The sequence below is a fragment of the Coregonus clupeaformis genome, chromosome 15, assembly GCF_020615455.1.
Source record: "Coregonus clupeaformis isolate EN_2021a chromosome 15, ASM2061545v1, whole genome shotgun sequence".
Lineage (NCBI taxonomy): Eukaryota > Metazoa > Chordata > Actinopteri > Salmoniformes > Salmonidae > Coregonus > Coregonus clupeaformis.
The window spans coordinates 55,570,842-55,592,949 of record NC_059206.1 but is presented as its reverse complement, the minus strand read 5'-3'; the positions used below and the strand labels follow the sequence as shown (position 1 = coordinate 55,592,949).

The window sequence follows — 22,108 nt, the reverse complement described above, 5'->3', positions numbered from 1 at the left end:
AATCCTCATTGTTGATCTTTTTTTAAATTATTTTTTATTTGTATCTTATTTGGGTGCTCTGCTCTGAACAAAAGCAATACGTTTGACAAATGAATTCATTTTAATGTGGATGCAGACATTTTATACAGGCAGGAATGTCTATAATATTTTATTATTATGAGTCTCTTAGCAGATAGAAGGTACATTTGTGTAGGTCAAGAAATGGTATAGAGGTGGCATTGTACTGGGTAGAAAATACAAATGTTGCTTTAAAATACAAGAATACACATATCAAAATGAAATGGCAATTTCTAAAATGTTTAATTTTACAGGGAATTGGTACCTGTAAATATACTCATTTGGTTTTCCATTTAATCTACATTACTGCCCTCTTAAGCTGACAGTCCCCGAAATCGGCACTAGAATGACTTGTTAAAATATGTTTATGTTTACATGACTTATTTGATTGATTTCCCACCGTTTTATAAGTCCGAAGCAGCCATCCAGACCTTCCTAGGACCATGTAAACAGCCTCTGTCAAAAAAACTTGTATTTGCCTCCCTCTGGTGGTCGGCTGCATCATTACATCAATTTGTATCACTTCACCGCAACGTTACGTCAAAGGGGCGGTCCTTAGAAAGAAAAATATCCAGCTCAACTGCTTCACGGCACAGACATGACAAAGCAATCGCTGAATTTGTCTCGAGCAGGTGGATCTAAATGCATCACTTTCATAGCTCTACGATAAAGAGTGCGACCTACACACTTCCTTAAACGTAAAGTAAGTAAAGAAGTAATTTTGTGTGAAAGTCAAACGTTTGTTTTACGTCGGAGGCAGAAACATTGCACATGATCAGAACGACAAAATTGATCCCTTTACATAGCCCTTCACCCCTTGCATATACAGTGAGAGAAAAAAGTATTTGATCCCCTGCTGATTTTGTACGTTTGCCCACTGACAAAGAAATGATCAGTCTATAATTTTAATGGTAGGTTTATTTGAACAGTGAGAGACAGAAAAACAACAAGAAAATCCAGAAAAACGCATGTCAAAAATGTTATAAATTGATTTGCATTTTAATGAGCGAAATAAGTATTTGACCCCTTTGCAAAACATGACTTAGTACTTGGTGGCAAAACTCTTGTTGGCAATCACAGAGGTCAGATGTTTCTTGTAGTTGGCCACCAGGTTTGCACACATCTCGGGAGGGATTTTGTCCCAGTCCTCTTTGATCTTCTCCAAGTCATTAAGGTTTCGAGGCTGATGTTTGTCAACTCGAACCTTCAGCTCCCTCCACAGATTTTCTATGGGATTAAGGTCTGGAGACTGGCTAGGCCACTCCAGTACCTTAATGTGCTTCTTCTTGAGCCACTCCTTTGTTGCCTTGGCCGTGTGTTTTGGGTCATTGTCATGCTAGAATACCCATCCACGACCCATTATCAATGCCCTGGCTGAGGGAAGGAGGTTCTCACCCAAGATTTGACGGTACATGGCCCCGTCCATCGTCCCTTTGATGCGGTGAAGTTGTCCTGTCCCCTTAGCAGAAAAACACCCCCAAAGCATAATGTTTCCACCTCCATGTTTGACGGTGGGGATGGTGTTCTCGGGGTCATAGCCAGCATTCCTCCTCCTCCAAACACGGCGAGTTGAGTTGATGCCAAAGAGCTCAATTTTGGTCTCATCTGACCACAACACTTTCACCCAGTTCTCCTCTGAATCATTCAGATGTTCATTGGCAAACTTCAGACGGCCCTGTATATGTGCTTTCTTGAGCAGGGGGACCTTGCGGGCGCTGCAGGATTTCAGTCCTTCACGGCGTAGTGTGTTACCAATTGTTTTCTTGGTGACTATGGTCCCAGCTGCCTTGAGATCATTGACAAGATCCTCCCGTGTAGTTCTGGGCTGATTCCTCACCGTTCTCATGATCATTGCAACTCCTCGAGTTGAGATCTTGCATGGAGCCCCAGGCCGAGGGAGATTGACCGTTCTTTTGTGTTTCTTCCATTTGCGAATAATCGCACCAACTGTTGTCACCTTCTCACCAAGCTGCTTGGCGATGGTCTTGTAGCCTATTCCAGCCTTGTGTAGGTCTACAATCTTGTCCCTGACATCCTTGGAGAGCTCTTTGGTCTTGGCCATGGTGGAGAGTTTGGAATCTGATTGATTGATTGCTTCTGTGGACAGGTGTCTTTTATACAGGTAACAAACTGAGATTAGGAGCACTCCCTTTAAGAGTGTGCTCCTAATCTCAGCTCGTTACCTGTATAAAAGACACCTGGGAGCCAGAAATCTTTTTGATTGAGAGGGGGTCAAATACTTATTTCCCTCATTAAAATGCAAATCAATTTATAAAATTTTTGACATGCGTTTTTCTAGATTTTTTGGTTGTTATTCTGTCTCTTACTGTTCAAATAAACCCACCATTAAAATTATAGACTGATAATTTCTTTGTCAGTGGGCAAACGTACAAAATCAGCAGGGGATCAAATATTTTTTTCCCTCACTGTAGGACGGACGCACACTGTTTAAATGGCCCAAATGTTGATTTAGACGTTCGCATATTTGACAGATTATGACTATCACTAATGTCATGATATGTTTGGTAAAGTAATAAAGAAGGTGAAATATTTTGGGTAGATGGTCCTGAAACGGGGGGGGTGTATTATATTGCCCTATTGCTAGATTGATGACTAAAGCCATAACGAAACAGTGCAAAACGGCTGTCAGTTCAACTGGTTTAAACCTTATAATAGGTATCCTTTAGAAAATACAATGTTAGTGGCATTGTCATTACGACCATAGGGTATAGCCTCCCAGTTGACATATGGTCAGCTGTACAGATGGCCAGGTCAACGGCAGGGCACATATTCAAAACTACAGGATTTTAACATCCGTAGCTTTGTGTGAAACAGAATCAAGGGGATCACTGGATTCCCTAGTGAGGTAGTGTTGGGAAATCCATCCCTAGGTTTGTGTCCCAAATGGAACACCATTCTCTTTATAGTGGGCCAATAGGGCTCTGGTCAAAGGTTGTGCACTTTATAAGGAATGGGGCGCCATTTTGGGACACAGCCCAAGTCCTTGTTATGCCTCACATTATTCCTCATCAACCAGCACAAAGTAAATGACAGTGCTGAACATTAGGACTCTAACTAATCACGATGCTGAACACCAGGGAAGTGGCTAGATGCTAATGCTAACACCAGACACTGAGTGCAGGGTTGCCATAGACTTACATGACATCAGCATATATTGCTGAACATAATGCTTCTCCAATAAACACTGTGGATGGGGAGCACAACATAGCACATTCTTAAAACATAAGGATATTGGATAGTGGGGTATGGGGCCTTGTAAGTCAGGTACAGTACATTCAAATCTCACACAGCTCAGAAAACTTTGACTGATCGAAGCTGAGGTTTGTAGGGATCACAGTATTAAATTACGCTTATTTGGGCTGAATATAGTTATTGTATATTATGTACTATACCAAATACTGTATACCTAGCCATTCTGGTAGTACTAAATCTAAATGCACAATCAAGGGAACTAGCTAGGCATGCTTAGAAATGTATACTGTAACTGACAGTACTAGTGGAATAAAATTAAAACATACTTGTTTCACTTTCAAAAAATTTAAGCAACATTTACCTAAACTCAAGTTTCTAGTTATATATTAACAGGTGAGGTTAAAGCATATTTATTTATGTCTACTGTTGCCCTGGTGTTATTCTTATACAACCTTTTCCCCAAAACTTTTTACCCATATTTCTGTTATATACAGTGCCTTCGGAAAGTATTCAGACCCCTTGACCTTTTCCACATTTGTTATGTTACAGCCTTATTCTAAAATGTATTAAATTGTTTCCCCCCCCCTCATCAATCTACACACAATACCCCATAATGACAAAGCAAAAACAGTTTTTTTGAATACATTTACCAAAATGTCTAAAAACCGGTTTTCGCATTGTCATTAGGGGGTATTGTGTGTAGATTGCTGAGATTTGTTATTTATTTCATCAATTTTAGATTAAGGCTGTAACGTAACAAAATATGGAAAAAGTCAACTGGTCTGAATACTTTCTGAAGGCACTGTAGTTTTCTTTCAACATACTGTACTTGGTTTCCGTTTTGGTGTAGCCTAATTGTTAAAAGCTAACATTGAAAAGGATAGTACTAGTGTTTATGATGACCCTTTTATTGTCTTTATACATGAAACATACTGAAATGCCCTGAAACATACGGAAATGGGTATTCAGCTATTCCAGTAACTATTTCACAAAGCATTTTTGTGATTTGCTGTTTGTAAGGGTTGAACTAATGGCACGGTGATAACTGTCAAAACATTAATGACTGCCTCGCCTGGTTCACCAACTACTTCTCAGATAGAGTTCAATGTGTGAAATCGGAGGGCCTGTTGTCTCTATGGGGGTGCCACAGGGTTCAATTCTTGGGCCGACAATTTTCTCCGTGTATATCAATGATGTCACTCTTGCTGCTGGTGACTCTCAGATCCACCTCTACGCAGACGACACCATTTTGTATACATCTGGCCCTTCATTGGACACTGTGTTAACAAACCTCCAAACGAGCTTCAATGCCATACAACACTCCTTCAGTAGCCTCCAACTGCTCTTAAACACTAGTAAAACTAAATGCATGCTCTTCAATCGAACGCTGCTGGCACCCGCCCACCCGACTAGAATCACCACTCTCGACGGGTCTGACCTAGAGTATGTGGACAACTACAAATACCTAGGTGTCTGGTTAGACTGTAAACTCTCCTTCCAGACTCACATTAAGAATCTCAAATCCAAAGTTAAATCTAGAATCGGCTTCCTATTTCGCAACAAAGCCTCCTTCACTCATGCTGCCAAACATGCCCTCGTAAAACTGACTATCCTACCGATCCTTGACTTCGGCGATGTCATTTACAAAATAGCCTCCAACACTCTACTCAGCAAATTGGATGTAGTCTATCACAGTGCCATCCGTTTTGTCTCCAAAGCCCCATACACTACCCACCACTGTGACCTGTACGCTCTTGTTGGCTGGTCCTCACTACATGTTCGTCGTCAAACCCACTGGCTCCAGGCCATCTATAAATCACTGCTAGGCAAATCCCCGCCTTATCTTAGCTCATTGGTCACCATAGCAGCACCCACCCCGTAGTCTGCGCTCCAGCAGGTATATCTCACTGGTCATTCCCAAAGCCAACACCTCCTTTGGCCGCCATTCCTTCCAGTTCTCTGCTGCCAATGACTGGAACGAATTGCAAAAATCTCTGAAGCTGGAGACTCTTATCTCCCTCACTAACTTTAAGCATCAGTTGTCAGAGCACCTTACCGATCACTGCACATGTACACAGCCCATCTGAAATTAGCCCACCCAACTACCTCATCCCTATATTGTTATTTATTTTGCTCTTTTGCACCCCAGTATCTCTATTTGCACATAATCTCTTGCACATCTAGCATTCCAGTGTTAATACTAATTGTAATTATTTTGCACTATAGCCTATTTATTGCCTTACCTCCATAACTTGCTACATTTGCATACACTGTATATATATTTTCTGTTGTATTTTATGACCTTATGTTTTTTTTTACCCCATATGTAACTCTGTGTTGTTGTTTTTATCGCAATGCTTTGCTTTATCTTGGCCAGGTCGCAGTTGTAAATGAGAACTTGTTCTCAACTGGCTTACCTGGTTAAATAAAGGTGAAATAAAAAAATAAAAAAATAAAAAATTATGTCAGGGCCCTGGGGAAAATAAATACCACACAAATAAATAAACCTTTTTTTTTTTTTTTTTAACAAAAGGTAGTTAAGAGAAGTAACCACGACAACAACAATAAAAACAACAAAAAACATAAATGTTGGTTATAATGACTAACAAAGGAAAGAAACAGACAATTTTATCTGGCTGGTGTCAAACTTGAACTACTTTTGAATATAAAAATGTATCCAAAACCCTTCACTGATAGATGAGTTATCATTTAATTATTATGAGTAACAAATTTCAGTTTATTCAAAAACGTAAGGAACATTCCTGTTGCATCCCAATTTAAAAATGTGCCACTTAGGCCTATAGATTAAAGCTCATTAACTTTATTTTGACTGTGGCTTTAATCAATAAAGAGCCAATTATTTAATTCTGATTTTATGCCTTTGATTCGTTATCTAACCGACCTGTCTGTGCAGGTTTATCCCAACCTATGGTAATTACTGTCATGGGAATGGAACAGTGGTACCAACACAGTTGTACACAGAGCTCAAGCACCTCACCAGGTGGCTGCTTGCTATGACGTCAGCCCAAACAAAAAAATTAGGAAGGACATTAAGCTGCTTAGGTTTTCACCCCTATCTCTCTAACTGTTGTACTGAAACAGACAACGATCAGCTTAACATCTCAATTAGTTTTTTTCTAAAAAGGCTCAATCACAAAATTTACAGTTTTTCACAAGCTTGAACTAATAATTCTGAAATAATTAAAAACATAAAAAAACGGATGAAAATTGATTCCTTTACTCACCAATATGTGTAAAATTGCATTGATACTATCCAAGTACTTACTAATCTAAGGACATGTATTCATTTGTGAACAGAGGTTAAAGATTTAATAAAACTGTCAGATATGAAGAACTACCGTAGTCAATCTTGTAACATCTAATGGTCAGGATGATGCAAATGCTTACAGAAATAGTACAGCATGTTACATTTTATAGATATTCCTTTGTTTTAGTTACCTCTGTCAAATTACTACTTAGAAAATCACAATTTATCAACCTGTATGTTCACAACTAAAAATATGTTACACCTACTGTGGAGGACCTTCGGTTAACTTCAGGTTTCTTTTCAATGGAGGAAGGAATTCACCTTGTGAATTAATGTAACTTTGTGAGTTCATGTTTTGGAAGATGTATTCGAGATCGAATCCATTTTAGTGTGCCTCTGGGTCATTTTCCCTGGCTGTGCGAATATTGTAATTGTAATAAAGCGTTTACCTGCTGCTTATTCGTCGGCCAGGACACACTTGATAACGAGATGTGCTCATCTCAAGAGGAACTCCTGGTCAAATAATTTTTAGATAGAGATACAATCAATTGTGCAACATGTTATTTGTTTCAATGCATGGTACTTTTTTTAAAAGAACCAACCAGACAAGCACTTAACCAAATGCAGTCCATATATAAACGAGACATCCAGCACTGATCATGACATTGTATTTTCCCTTGTATGAGACAAAAAACCCTTTTTTAGTCCAAATGAACAGATTATCCCATAACACTTCCTGATTTAGGATGTGCTATTTTAAGAGCCGGCAGCCAGCTCTTGTTTTAAAGCAAAACATAATGTGACACATCTGGATTAAAAAATATATATATTTGATTAAAAGGGCAAATGTAAATCACGAACACCACAGAGGTCAAAGGGGCATACGTTTCAGAGGGTAGTAAACACACCCTCTGAATCTACAGGGAAATGGAACTGATGTAGAGTACTATAGCCAGTTGGTCAAAGATATGAGAGGATTGATTCACATGACCAGTAAATTGTATATTTTTAGCAGTATGGCATACCATATCGCTTGATAGGCCCTATGGACTATTAATTCGATCTGAATGGTCTATCCCAACCATGACATCATGTTTTATCAATTGATGCTGACTTGCCTGTCACAATAGTATTGCAATGTTGAGTCAACACTAGGGGTGCAAAGAAATTCAATATCAACATGCCTGAGTCACACAAACAAACATACCAACAAGAAAGAAGAAAAAACAAACAAACAAACAGGAAATAAATACAAACCACAGGCTTAATCCGGGTTTGAGACAACATTTGCACACCATCGTTCTGCAAATTCAACTTGTTTTTGTAAAAATCTTCTCACAGTATCTGTTATATTTTAAAAGACACTGGGTGCCTATACAAAAAAACTCCACTCCAATCATATCGCCCCTTTTTGATTATACAGTGATTTCGGAAAGTATTCAGACCCCTTCCCTTTTTCCACATTTTGTTACTTTACAGCCTTATTCTAAAATGGATTAAATAAAACAATTTCCTCATCGATCTACACACAATACCCCATAATGACAAAGCAGATTTGTCATTAGCAGATGACATTTTTGCAGATTTATTACAAACAAAAAACAGAAATACAGTTGAAGTCGGATGTTTACATACACCTTACCCAAATACATTTAAACTCAGTTTTTCACAATTCCTGAAATTTAATCCTAGTAAAAATTCCCTGTCTTAGGTCAGTTAGAATCACCACTTTATTTTAAGAATGTGAAATGTCAGAATAATAGTAGAGAGAATGATTTATTTCAGCTTTTTTTTTTTTCATCATATTCCCAGTGGGTCAGAAGTGTACATACATTCAATTAGTATTTGGTAGCGTTGCCTTTAAATTATTTAACTTGGGTCAAACGTTTCGGGTAGCTTTCCACAAGCTTCTCACAATAAATTGGGTGAATTTTGGCCCATTCCTCCTGACAGAACTGGTGTAACTGAGTCAGGTTTGTAGGCCTCCTTGCTCGCACACACTTTTTCAGTTCTGCCCACATATTTTCTATAGGATTGAGGTCAGGGCTTTGTGATGGCCTCTCCAATACCTTGACTTTGTTGTCCTTAAGCCATTTTGCTACAACTTTGGAAGTATGCTTGGAGTCTTTGTCCATTTGGAAGACCCATTTGCGATCAAGCTTTAACTTCCTGACTGATGTCTTGAGATGTTGCTTCAATATATCCACATCATTTTCCGTCCTCATGATGCCATTTATTTTGTGAAGTGCACCAGTCCCTCCTGCAGCAAAGCACCCCCACAGCATGATGCTGCCACCCCCGTGCTTCACGGTTGGGATGGTGGTGTTCGGCTTGCAAGCTACCCCCTTTTTCCTCCAAACATAACGATGGTCATTACGGCCAAACTTCTATTTTTGTTTCATTAGACCAGAGGACATTTATCCAAAAAGTACGATCTTTGTCCCCATGTGCAGTTGCAAACCGTAGTCTGGCTTTTTTATGGCGGTTTTGGAGCAGTGGTTTCTTCCTTGCTGAGCGGCCTTTCAGGTTATGTCGATATAGGACTCGTTTTACTGTGGATATAGATTATTTTGTACCTGTTTCCTTCAGCATCTTCACAAGGTCCTTTGCTGTTGTTCTGGGATTGATTTGCACTTTTCGCACCAAAGTACGTTCATCTCTAGGAGACAGAACGCGTCTCCTTCCTGAGCGGTATGACAGCTGCGCGGTCCCATGGTGTTTATACTTGCGTACTATTGTTTGTACAGATGAACGTAGTACCTTCAGGTGTTTGGAAATTGGATGAACCAGACCTGTGGAGGTCTACAATTATTTTTCTGAGTTCTTAGCTGATTTCCTTTGATTTTCCTATGATGTCAAGCAAAGAGGCACTGAGTTTGAAGGTAGGCCTTGAAATACATCAACAGGTACACCTCCAATTGACTCAAATGATGTCAATTAGCCTATCAGAAGTTTCTAAAGCCATGACATCATTTTCTGGAATTTTCCAAGCTGTTTAAAGGCACAGTCAACGTAGTGTATGTAAACTTCTGACCCACTGGAATTGTGATACAGTGAATTATAAGTGAAATAATCTGTCTGTAAACAATTGTTGGAAAAATTACTTGTGTCATGCACAAAGTAGATGTCCTAACCGACATGCCAAAACTATAGTTTGTTAAAAATAAATTTGTGGAGTGGTTGAAAAACAAGTTTTAATGACTCCAACCTAAGTGTATGTAAACTTCCGACTTCTACTGTAACTTATTTACAGTGAGGGAAAAAAGTATTTGATCCCCTGCTGATTTTGTACGTTTGCCCACTGACAAAGACATGATCAGTCTATAATTGTAATGGTAGGTTTATTTGAACAGTGAGAGTCAGAATAACAACAAAAAAATAAAATAAAACACGTCATAAATGTTATAAATTGATTTGCATTTTAATGAGGGAAATAAGTATTTGACCCCTCTGCAAAACATGACTTAGTGGTGGCAAAACCCTTGTTGGCAATCACAGAGGTCAGACGTTTCTTGTAGTTGGCCACCAGGTTTGCACACATCTCAGGAGGGATTTTGTCCCACACCTCTTTGCAGATCTTCTCCAAGTCATTAAGGTTTCGAGGCTGATGTTTGGCAACTCGAACCTTCAGCTCCCTCTACAGATTTTCTATGGGATTAAGGTCTGGAGATTGGCTAGGCCACTCCAGGACCTTAATGTGCTTCTTCTTGAGCAGCTCCTTTGTTGCCTTGGCCATGTGTTTTGGGTCATTGTCATGCTGGAATACTCATCCACGACCCATTTTCAATGCCCTGGCTGAGGGAAGGAGGTTCTCACCCAAGATTTGACAGTACATGGCCCCGTCCATCGTCCCTTTGATGCGGTGAAGTTGTCCTGTCCCCTTAGCAGAAAAACACCCCCAAAGCATAATGTTTCCACCTCCATGTTTGACGGTGGGGATGGTGTTCTCGGGGTCATAGCCAGCAATCCTCCTCCTCCAAACACGGCGAGTTGAGTTGATGCCAAAGAGCTCCATTTTGGTCTCATCTGCCCACAACACTTTCACCCAGTTCTCCTCTGAATCATTCAGATGTTCATTGGCAAACTTCAGACGGCCCTGTATATGTGCTTTCTTGAGCAGGGGGACCTTGCGGGCGCTGCAGGATTTCAGTCCTTCACGGCGTAGTGTGTTACCAATTGTTTTCTTGGTGACTATGGTCCCAGCTGCCTTGAGATCATTGACAAGATCCTCCCGTGTAGTTCTGGGCTGATTCCTCACCGTTCTCATGATCATTGCAACTCCACGAGTTGAGATCTTGCATGGAGCCCCAGGCCGAGGGAGATTGACCGTTCTTTTGTGTTTCTTCCATTTGCGAATAATCGCACCAACTGTTGTCACCTTCTCACCAAGCTGCTTGGCGATGGTCTTGTAGCCTATTCCAGCCTTGTGTAGGTCTACAATCTTGTCCCTGACATCCTTGGAGAGCTCTTTGGTCTTGGCCATGGTGGAGAGTTTGGAATCTGATTGATTGATTTATTTGTGGACAGGTGTCTTTTATACAGGTAACAAGCTGAGATTAGGAGCACTCCCTTTAAGAGTGTGCTCCTAATCTCAGCTCGTTACCTGTATAAAAGATTGAGAGGGGGTCAAATACTTATTTCCCTCATTAAAATGCAAATCAATTTCTAACCTTTTTGACATGCGTATTTCTGGATTTTTTAGTTGTTATTCTGTCTCTCACTGTTCAAATAAACCTATCATTAAATTTATAGACTGATCATTTCTTTGTCAGTGGGCAAACGTACAAAATCAGCAGGGTATCAAATACTTTTTTCCCTCACTCTACATTCAGAACCTTTGCTATGAGAGGATTCCCCAAGAGAGGATGGTTTTCACTTCAGCAGTGATAAATTCATGAACTTCTTTGAGGAAAAGATCATGACCATTAGAAAGCAAATTACGGACTCCTCTTTGAATCTGCGTATTCCTCCAGGGCTTAGCTGTCCTGGATCTGCACAGCTCTGCGAGGGCCTGGGATCGGGAGAGACACTTAAGTGTTTTAGTACTATATCTCTTGACACAATGATGAAAATAATCATGGCCTCTAAACCTTCAAGCTGCATACTGGATCCTATTCCTACTAAACTGCTGAAGGAGCTGCTTCCTGTGCTTGGCCCTCCTATGTTGAACATAATAAACAGCTCTCTATCCACCGGATGTGTACCAAACTCACTAAAAGTGGCAGTGATAAAGCCTCTCTTGAAAAAAGCCAAACCTTGACCCGGAAAATATAAAAAACTATCGGCCTATATCGAATCTTCCATTCCTCTCAAAAATTTTAGAAAAAGCTGTTGCGCAGCAACTCACTGCCTTTCTGAAGACAAACAATGTATACGAAATGCTTCAGTCTGGTTTTAGACCCCATCATAGCACTGAGACTGCACTTGTGAAGGTGGTAAATGACCTTTTAATGGCGTCAGACCGAGGCTCTGCATCTGTCCTCGTGCTACTAGACCTTAGTGCTGCCTTTGACACCATCGATCACCACATTCTTTTGGAGAGACTGGAAACCCAAATTGGTCTACACGGACAAGTTCTGGCCTGGTTTAGATCCTACCTGTCGGAAAGATATCAGTTTGTCTCTGTGAATGGTCTGTCCTCCGACAAATCAACTGTACATTTCGGTGTTCCTCAAGGTTCCGTTTTAGGACCACTATTGTTTTCACTATATATTTTACCTCTTGGGGATGTTATTCGAAAACATAATGTTAACTTTCACTGCTATGCGGATGACACACAGCTGTACATTTCAATGAAGCATGGTGAAGCCCCAAAATTGCCCTCGCTAGAAGCCTGTGTTTCAGACATAAGGAAGTGGATGGCTGAAAACTTTTTACTTTTAAACTCGGACAAAACAGAGATGCTTGTTCTAGGTCCCAAGAAACAAAGAGATCTTCTGTTAAATCTGACAATTCATCTTGATGGTTGTAAAGTCATCTCAAATAAAACTGTGAAGGACCTAGGCGTTACTCTTGACCCTGATCTCTCTTTTGACGAACATATCAAGACTGTTTCAAGGACAGCTTTTTTCCATCTACGTAACATTGCAAAAATCAGAAATTTTCTGTCCAAAAATGATGCAGAAAAATTAATCCATGCATTTGTTACTTCTAGGTTAGACTACTGCAATGCTCTATTTTCCGGCTACCCGGATAAAGCACTAAATAAACTTCAGTTAGTGCTAAATACGGCTGCTAGAATCCTGACTAGAACCAAGAAATTTGATCATATTACTCCAGTGCTAGCTTCCCTACACTGGCTTCCTGTTAAGGCAAGGGCTGATTTCAAGGTTTTACTGTTAACCTATAAAGCGTTACATGGGCTTGCTCCTACCTATCTTTCCGAGTTGGTCCTGCCGTACATACCAATACGTACGCTACGGTCACAAGACGCAGGCCTCCTAATTGTCCCTAGAATTTCTAAGCAAACAGCGGGAGGCAGGGCTTTCTCCTATAGATCTCCATTTTTATGGAACAGTCTGCCTACCCATGTGAGAGACGCAGACTCGGTCTCAACCTTTAAGTCTTTACTGAAGACTTATCTCTTCAGTAGGTCATATGATTGAGTGTAGTCTGGCCCAGGAGTGTGAAGGTGAACGGAAAGGCTGGAGCAACGAACAGCCCTTGCTGTCTCTGCCGGGCCGGTTCCCCTCTCCACTGGGGTTCTCTGCCTCTAACCCTGTTGCAGGGGCTGAGTCACTGGCCTGCTGGTGCTCTTTCATGCCGTCCCTGGGGGGTGCGTCACTTGAGTGGGTTGAGTTACTGACGTGATCTTCCTGTCTGGGTTGGCGCCCTCCCCCTTGGTTTGTGCTGTGGTGGAGACCTCTGTGGGCTATACTCGGCCTTGTCTCAGGATTGTAAGTTGGTGGTTGGGGATATCCCTCTAGTGGTGCGGGGGCTGTGCTTTGGCGGAGTGGGTGGGGTTATATCCTTCCTGTTTGGCCCTGTCCGGGGTTTCTTCGGATGGGGCCACAGTGTCTCCGGACCGCTCCTGTCTCAGCCTCCAGTATTTATGCTGCAGTAGTTTATGTGTCGGGGGGCTGGGGTTAGTTGGTTATACCTGGAGTACTTCTCCTGTCTTATCCAGTGTCCTGTGTGAATTTAAGTATGCTCTCTCTAATTCTCTCGTTCTCTCTTTCTCTCTGAGAACCTGAGCCCTAGGACCATACGTCAGGACTACCGGGCATGATGACACCTTGCTGTCCCCAGTCCGCCTGGCCTTGCTGCTATTCCAGTTTCAACTGTTCTGCCTGCGGCTACGAAACCCCTACCTGTCCCAGACCTGCTGTTTTCAACTCTAAATGATCGGCTATGAAAAGCCAACTGAGAGACCTGAGCCCTAGGACCATACGTCGGGACTACCGGCCGTGGTGACTCCTTGCTGTCCCCAGTCCGCCTGGCCTTGCTGCTATTCCAGTTTAAACTGTTCTGCCTGCGGTTATGGAACCCCTACCTGTCCCAGACCTGCTGTTTTAAACTCTAATGATCGGCTATGAAAAGCCAACTGAGATTTATTCCTGATTATTATTTGACCATGCTTGTCACTTATGAACATTTTTGAACATCTTGGCATGGTTCTGTTATAATCTCCACCCGGCACAGCCAGAAGAGGACTGGCCACCCCTCATAGCCTGGTTCCTCTCTAGGTTTCTTCCTAGGTTTTGCCTTTCTAGGGAGTTTTTCCTAGCCACCGTGCTTCTACACCTGCATTACTAGCTGTTTGGGGTTTTAGGCTGGGTTTCTGTACAGCACTTCGAGATATTAGCTGATGTAAGAAGGGCTATATAAAATAAAATTGATTGATTGATTGATTGATGAGACTCGAAATTGAGCTCAGGTGCATCATGTTTCCATTGATCATCCTTGAGATGTTTCTACTACTTCATTGGAGTCCCTCTGTGGTAACTTAAATTCATTAGACATTATTTGGAAAGGGACACACCTGTCTATATAAGGTCCCACAGTTGACAGTGCATGTCCGAGCAAAAAGCAAGCCATGAGGTTGAAGGAATTTTCCGTAGAGCTCAGAGACAGGATTGTGTCGAGGCACAGATCTGGGGAAGGGTACCAAAATATTTCTGCAGCATTGAAGGTCCCCAAGAACACAGTGGCCTCCATCATTCTTAAATGGAAGAAATTTGGAACCACCAAGACTCTTCCTAGAGCTGGCCGCCCGGCCAAACTGAGCAATCGGGGGAGAAGGGCCTTGGTCAGGGAGGTGACCAAAAACCAGATGGTCACTCTGACAGAGCTCTAGAGTTCCTCTGTGGAGAAGGGAGAACCTTCCAGAAGGACAACCATCTCTGCAGCACTCCACCAATTAGGCCTTTATGGTGGAGTGGCCAGACGGAAGCCACTCTTCAGTAAAAGGCACATGACAGCCCGCTTGGAGTTTGCCAAAAGGCACCTAAAGACACTCAGACCATGAGAAACAAGATTCTCTGGTTTGATGAAACCAAGATTGAACTCTTTGGCCTGAATGCCAAGTGTCACGTCTGGAGGAAACCTGGCACCATCCCTACGGTGAAGCACGGTGGTGGCAGTATCATGCTGTGGGGATGTTTTTCAGTGGCAGGGAATGGGAGACTAGTCAGGATCGAGGCAAAGATGAATGGAGCAAAGTACATTTTTACATTTACATTTTAGTCATTTAGCAGACGCTCTTATCCAGAGCGACTTACAGTTAGTGAGTGCATACATTTTCATACTGGCTCCCCATGGGAAACAAACCCACAACCCTGGCGTTGCAAGCACCACGCTCTACCAACTGAGCTACAGAGTACAGAGAGATCCTTGATGAAAACCTGCTCCAGAGCACTCAGGACCTCAGACTGGGGAGAAGGTTCACCTTCCAAAAGGACAACCACCCTAAGCACACAGCCAAGACAACGCAGGAGTGGCTTCGGGACAAGTCTCTGAATGTCCTTGAGTGAACCAGCCAGAGCCCGGACTTGAATCCGATCTCTGGAGAGACCTGAAAATAGCTGTGCAGCAACATTCCCCATCCAAACTGACAGAGCTTGAGAGGATCTGCAGAGGAGAAACTCCCCAAATAGAGGTGTGCCAAGCTTGTAGCGTCATACCTAAGAAGACTCTAGGCTGAAATCGCTGCCAAAGGTGCTTCAACAAAGTACTGAGTAAAGGGTATGAATATTTCTTTCAATGTGATATTTCAGTTTTTTTTTAAATAAATTATCAAAAAATTCTACAAACCAGTTTTTGCTTTGTCATTATGGGGTATTGTGTGTAGATTGATGAGGAAAAAAACAATTTAATCAATTTTAGAATGAGGCTGTAACTTAACAAAATGTGGAAAAAGTCAAGGGGTCTGAATACTTTCCGAAGGCACTGTAGATATTGTGATAAAAGTGTAATTTTGTATGATTTGTTATAGATCAAATGTTAGGCCATGCAATTTATACAAATGTCGCAGAGTTCTTGCTTAATAACTCATTTTAACAAGTCTCTAGCACTTACCATACTTTATGATGATAAATATCCCCAACCACTCCTATTTTCTTTCGGTAATGGTCCATTGCTTTTTCATGCTTTATGCTTATAGACTCTTTTCAATATTGTGTCTGATTTATTAAAACAATTATATTAGAATGTAATGTTTGAAATAGCTAATGTTTATTTTAAGGAATCTACTATAAGTTATGTCAAGATATATGTTTCTCATAGGTTAAAACAAGGCTAGATGGGCCAAAGTATGGCTTAACATCCTTCAAGAAAGTGGAAATTCAAAAGCAGAAAATAATTGACTAGAGGCCTGGGGAATAAATGGGGGCAAAATAAAGTATGTGTACAATATGAAAGTAAGACTCACATGGAGAAACAAAATATTCTAACATCCCTATCAACCTCTCAATGCAGAAACTGAAGTTGAGAGACCGAAAATGTGCTCTCTAAAAAGAATAATATTGCATACGACATCAGTTAACTTCGTACTTCTGTTAAAATCTAAAACCTGACAAAGGCACTTGGAACATAATAAAGTATAGTTTACCAAGCTATCGGCTGTATTTTGTCCTTTAAAGATAAAAGGTAATAGACTTCATATGGAAAGATATAATGGCCGTCTTAGGACGGCACAGAATATGAAAGGGGTGCTTTTTCAATACAAATGCATTACTTATATGCATTACTAGTGCAATATTCTACAAGTGTTAGATGCTATATGCTTTGTACTTTGTATGAGTGTGTGGCCATGTTGAAATGTGAGTTTTGCAGGCAACCTCTCCAGAAACATATCCGATAATATTTGTAGTTATAAAGCACTCAATTAAGGAGAAATAGCTAGACCAGATTATATCAGAATATTTCCCAAATATTAATAAATATAGTATATTATGAGCAAATTCATTTAAAAAAAAATACTTTAAAATTGAAAAGTTATTTAGAAAAAAACAGCATAAAAAACAAATAAATGCCCTGGTGGCATTACATACATGTGCCCCTTTTTTCAATCGTTATAGTAATTATGTTTCTATCAGATTTATTGATTATCGTTCATTATGACTTTAGTTAAATGGTCACTAATAATGGCCAAGTTTGTCTATGTTGTTCTAAGAAAGGAATATGGCTTGGCAGTATCTAGGGTTGCAACAATCCAGTAACTTTCCACAAATTCCCAAGTTTCACAGAAATCCAGGTTGGAGGATTCCCACATTTCCTGCGCATTCCCTCCTGAATTCAGGAATATCCCATCCGGGATTTCTGGAAAACCTGGGAATTTTGTGGAAAGTTTCACAAATGTTTCAACCTTAACAGAAGCTAAGGGGAGTTACAAGCCGTGCCTGGTAAAGCTGGCCAACTTTGAGGCCTCTGGTTCCCTGTCCTTCCTCCATAGTGTCATGTGCCCAGCTCAGGGCCCCTGGTTGGGGGCTAGGCCAGTCTTTGGCTGCTCTGGCTGGGCTGGACCTTGGGACGGGGTCGGGGTGCTGCTCATACCTAGGTGTGCAGGTGAATGAATACGGAGGCACATGCAAATGAGTTCTAGCTTCCGTCCACTCGCCGGAAGGGATTCCAGTTGGGGGTCAACACCAAACCAAAGAAGGGACGGATCTGACACCCTACCGGATAGACAGTGAAATACATTGCCACTGACTTCCATTTATTAACACAATTGGAGTTTGACTTAACTTTTTTAAACAATCAATGTTACCATTGTAAAAATGATTGTAAAATTAAGGTAATTTGATGGAAAGAGAGGAGGAATGAAAGAACAAAGAGTGTGCAGCTTACAGGTCATGCATCGCGATGGCAGACGGACATGATGAAAACAGATAGATACACATGACACGGCACAGGCAGGGCATGACAGGGCACCAACCCAACACAGTACAGTATGTGGTGTGGTCATGGTCTTACCGATGCGGTCCAGGCGGTCGATGGCTACAGTCTCGAAGGCGCGGCGCATCATGGGGTACTCCTCCAACACCTCGTTGAAGTGGTCCACAGAGAGGGAGAAGAGACGGCAGTAGGTGTCAGCACGAACGCTGGCCGTGCGTCTCCCCTTCGTCAGCAGACAAATCTCTGTAGAGAAAATACAGAATGCACAATAAGACAATAAGCTCAACTCTTATTTTTTGATGACACTGAAGTAATGCACTGTTTCTGTTTGATCATGAAAGAAAGATAGATACCCACACACTTTCGAACGCTCCCGTCGTTTTATTGTGCAAGAAGACCTAGGGTATGTCTGCGGGTATCTTATCTTTCTTTCATTACTACTGGATGTGTGTACACTACTTATAATGATTGGAAAGCTGCCGCGGTCATCCCCCTCTTCAAAGGGGGTGACACTGTAGATCCAAACTGTTACAGACCTATATCCATCCTGCCCTGCCTTTGGAAAGTATTTGAAAGCCAAGTTAAGAAACAGATCACCGACCATTTCGAATCCCACCGTACCTTCTCCGCTATGCAATCCGGTTTCCGAGCTGGTCATGGGTGCACTTCAGCCACGCTCAAGGTCCTAAACGAAATTATAACCGCGATCGATAATAGACAGTACTGTGCAGCCGTCTTCATCGACCTGGCCAAGGCTTTCGACTCTGTCAACCACCGCAATCTTATTGGCAGACTAAATAGCCTTGGTTTCTCAAATGACTGCCTCGCCTGGTTCACCAACTACTTCTCAGTTCAATGTGTGAAATCGGAGGGCCTGTTGTCTGGACCTATGGCAGTCTCTATGGGGGTGCCACAGGGTTCAATTCTTGGGCCGACTCTTTTCTCCGTGTATATCAATGATGTCGCTCTTGCTGCTGGTGACTCTCAGATCCACCTCTACGCAGACGACACCATTTTGTATACATCTGGCCCTTCATTGGACACTGTGTTAACAAACCTCCAAACGAGCTTCAATGCCATACAACACTCCTTCAGTAGCCTCCAACTGCTCTTAAACACTAGTAAAACTAAATGCATGCTCTTCAATCGAACGCTGCTGGCACCCGCCCACCCGACTAGAATCACCACTCTCGACGGGTCTGACCTAGAGTATGTGGACAACTACAAATACCTAGGTGTCTGGTTAGACTGTAAACTCTCCTTCCAGACTCACATTAAGAATCTCCAATCCAAAGTTAAATCTAGAATCGGCTTCCTATTTCGCAACAAAGCCTCCTTCACTCATGCTGCCAAACATGCCCTCGTAAAACTGACTATCCTACCGATCCTTGACTTCGGCGATGTCATTTACAAAATAGCCTCCAACACTCTACTCAGCAAATTGGATGTAGTCTATCACAGTGCCATCCGTTTTGTCTCCAAAGCCCCATACACTACCCACCACTGTGACCTGTACGCTCTTGTTGGCTGGTCCTCACTACATGTTCGTCGTCAAACCCACTGGCTCCAGGCCATCTATAAATCACTGCTAGGCAAATCCCCGCCTTATCTTAGCTCATTGGTCACCATAGCAGCACCCACCCGTAGTCTGCGCTCCAGCAGGTATTTCTCACTGGTCATTCCCAAAGCCAACACCTCCTTTGGCCGCCATTCCTTCCAGTTCTCTGCTGCCAATGACTGGAACGAATTGCAAAAATCTCTGAAGCTGGAGACTCTTATCTCCCTCACTAACTTTAAGCATCAGTTGTCAGAGCACCTTACCGATCACTGCACCTGTACACAGCCCATCTGAAATTAGCCCACCCAACTACCTTATCCCTATATTGTTATTTATTTTGCTCTTTTGCACCCCAGTATCTCTATTTGCACATAATCTCTTGCACATCTAGCATTCCAGTGTTAACACTAATTGTAATTATTGTCACAGTTTCGGCCGAGGCTGCCTCTCTTCCTTGCTCGGGCAGGCTTCGGCGTTCGTCGTCTCCGGAATACTAGCTGCCACCGTTGTATGTTTCTATGTTCGTTTGGTCTGGTCTGGTATTTGTACACCTGTTATCGTTTAGTGTCATTAGTGTCCTATAAGTTCTCGTTGTGTTTGTCAAGTGTTGTGTGTGATTGTTTTCACTGTTGTGCGTTTGGCTAGTACGTATACTGTTTGCTCGGTTGAGCTGTTCTCCATTGTGTTGGAGTGTTTTGTCGCACCTGTTTAGTCCGGGAACAGAATGACCAGATCCTGCGGATGGGGTCCGCCCTGCAGGAGGTGATCACCACCCTCCAACGCTGGGAGACCCGAGGGACACCCCCAACGCCATCTTCCCTGCCCTCACCATCGGCAAGTCAGCCCATTCCCGCTCCGGAACCCAGAGGAGTTCGACTCTCGCTCCCGAGGGCCTACGATGGGACCGCTGCCGGGTGTCAGGGCTTCCTTCTCCAGGTGGAGCTTTCCCTGGCCACCGTGCACCCGGCGCCCTCGGGACACGAGAGCGTGTCCGCCCTGATCTCCTGCCTTTCCGGCAAAGCGTTAGAATGGGCCAACGCCGAGTGGAGGAGAATAGACGCTACCACCATCACGTACGCCGAGTTCTCCCGCCGCTTCAGGGCGGTGTTTGACCATCCCCGGAGGGGAAAGCGGCGGGGAGCGTCTGTTCTGCCTCCGGCAGGGGAAGAGGAGTGCCCAGGAGTTCGCGTTGGAATTCGGACTCTAGCGGCGGATGCAGGGTGGAATGAGCGGGCCCTCATTGATCACTACCGCTGTAGTCTACGTGAGGACGTCCGTAGGGAGCTGGCCTGTCGGGACACCAGCCTCTCGTTCGACCAGTTAGTCGACATGTCCATCAGGCTGGATACCCTGCTAGCTACCCGCGGACGTCCCGAGGGGGGTCCGTCCATTTCACCCTCCAGCGCCTCCGAGCCGTGCCCCATGGAGCTCGGGGGCGCTGGCGCTAGAGAGAGGAGGGGTCGGAGTACGAGGGGGTCCATCTCCTGCACCAACTGTGGTCGGGGAGGACACACCGCGGCTAGGTGCTGGGGATGGCCTCCTAGGGGAGAAGACGACAGGCCCCGCACTGGGGAGCCCTTCCAGGTGAGTAGGCGCCCCACTCACCCAGTGCTCTCTGTTGCGCACTTCTGTATACCTGTGCATTTTCCACAGGTCGCACCTCATTCCCAGCATAAGGCGCTGGTAGATTCAGGCGCGGCTGGGAATTTTGTTGATAAGAGATTTTGTTTAGCCTTAGGGATTCCCCTTCTCCCTGTTGACGTCCCCTTCCCCGTTCATGCCCTAGATAGCCGTCCGTTGGGTGCGGGCTTGATCAGGGAGGTCACGGCGCCACTTAGGATGTGTGCGCAGGGGGTCATCAGGAGATGATCCAGCTATTTCTGATCGACTCGCCTGTGTATCCGGTGGTGCTGGGCATGCCCTGGTTGAGTACCCATAACCCGTCTATTTCGTGGCAGGAGAGGGCTCTGATGGAGTGGTCTGCTCAGTGTGTGGGTCGATGTTTAGGCGTTTCCGTAGGGGCTACCTCGGTGGAGAGTCCAAACCAGGTGCCCGCATTGCACGTTCCCCTTGAGTATGGGGATTTGGCTATTGTTTTCAGTAAGTCGAGGGCGACGCAGTTGCCTCCCCATAGACAGGGAGATTGTGCGATAGACCTCCAGGCAGGAGCTGCGCTCCCACGGAGCCATGTGTATCCTCTGTCTCAGGAGGAGAAGAGAGCTATGGAGACTTACATAGACGAATCTCTGAGACAAGGATACATACCGCCCTCCACTTCCCCTGCATCCTCAAGTTTCTTTTTTGTGAAGAAAAAGGATGGTGGGTTACGCCCGTGCATTGATTACCGTGGTCTCAATCAGATCACGGTGAAGTACAGTTATCCACTCCCGCTGATTGCGACCATGACGGAGTCATTGCACGGGGCGCGTTTCTTCACTAAATTAGATCTCAGGAGCGCGTACAACTTGGTGCGCATTAGGGGGGGCGATGAATGGAAGACAGCCTTTAGTACCACCTCGGGCCATTACGAGTATCTTGTCATGCCATACGGGTTGATGAACGCTCCTTCAGTTTTCCAATCATTCGTGGATGAGATCTTCAGGGACATGCAGGGGCAGGGGGTGGTCGTGTACATAGATGACATTCTCGTGTACTCGTCTACCCGAGTCGAGCATGTG

At 43.3% G+C, this 22,108-nt stretch overlaps 1 protein-coding gene across 1 annotated transcript in view; it reads right to left on the bottom strand.

Moving 5' to 3' along the window:
- Positions 1 to 22,108, bottom strand: part of LOC121582735 (potassium/sodium hyperpolarization-activated cyclic nucleotide-gated channel 1) — a 225,095-nt gene that overhangs the window by 6,316 nt on the left and 196,671 nt on the right. Inside the window, exon 7 of the mRNA XM_041898795.2 lies at positions 17,951 to 18,115. Within this exon, the coding sequence (XP_041754729.1) occupies positions 17,951 to 18,115 (165 nt within the window). The remainder of the gene's footprint in view (positions 1 to 17,950; positions 18,116 to 22,108) is intronic.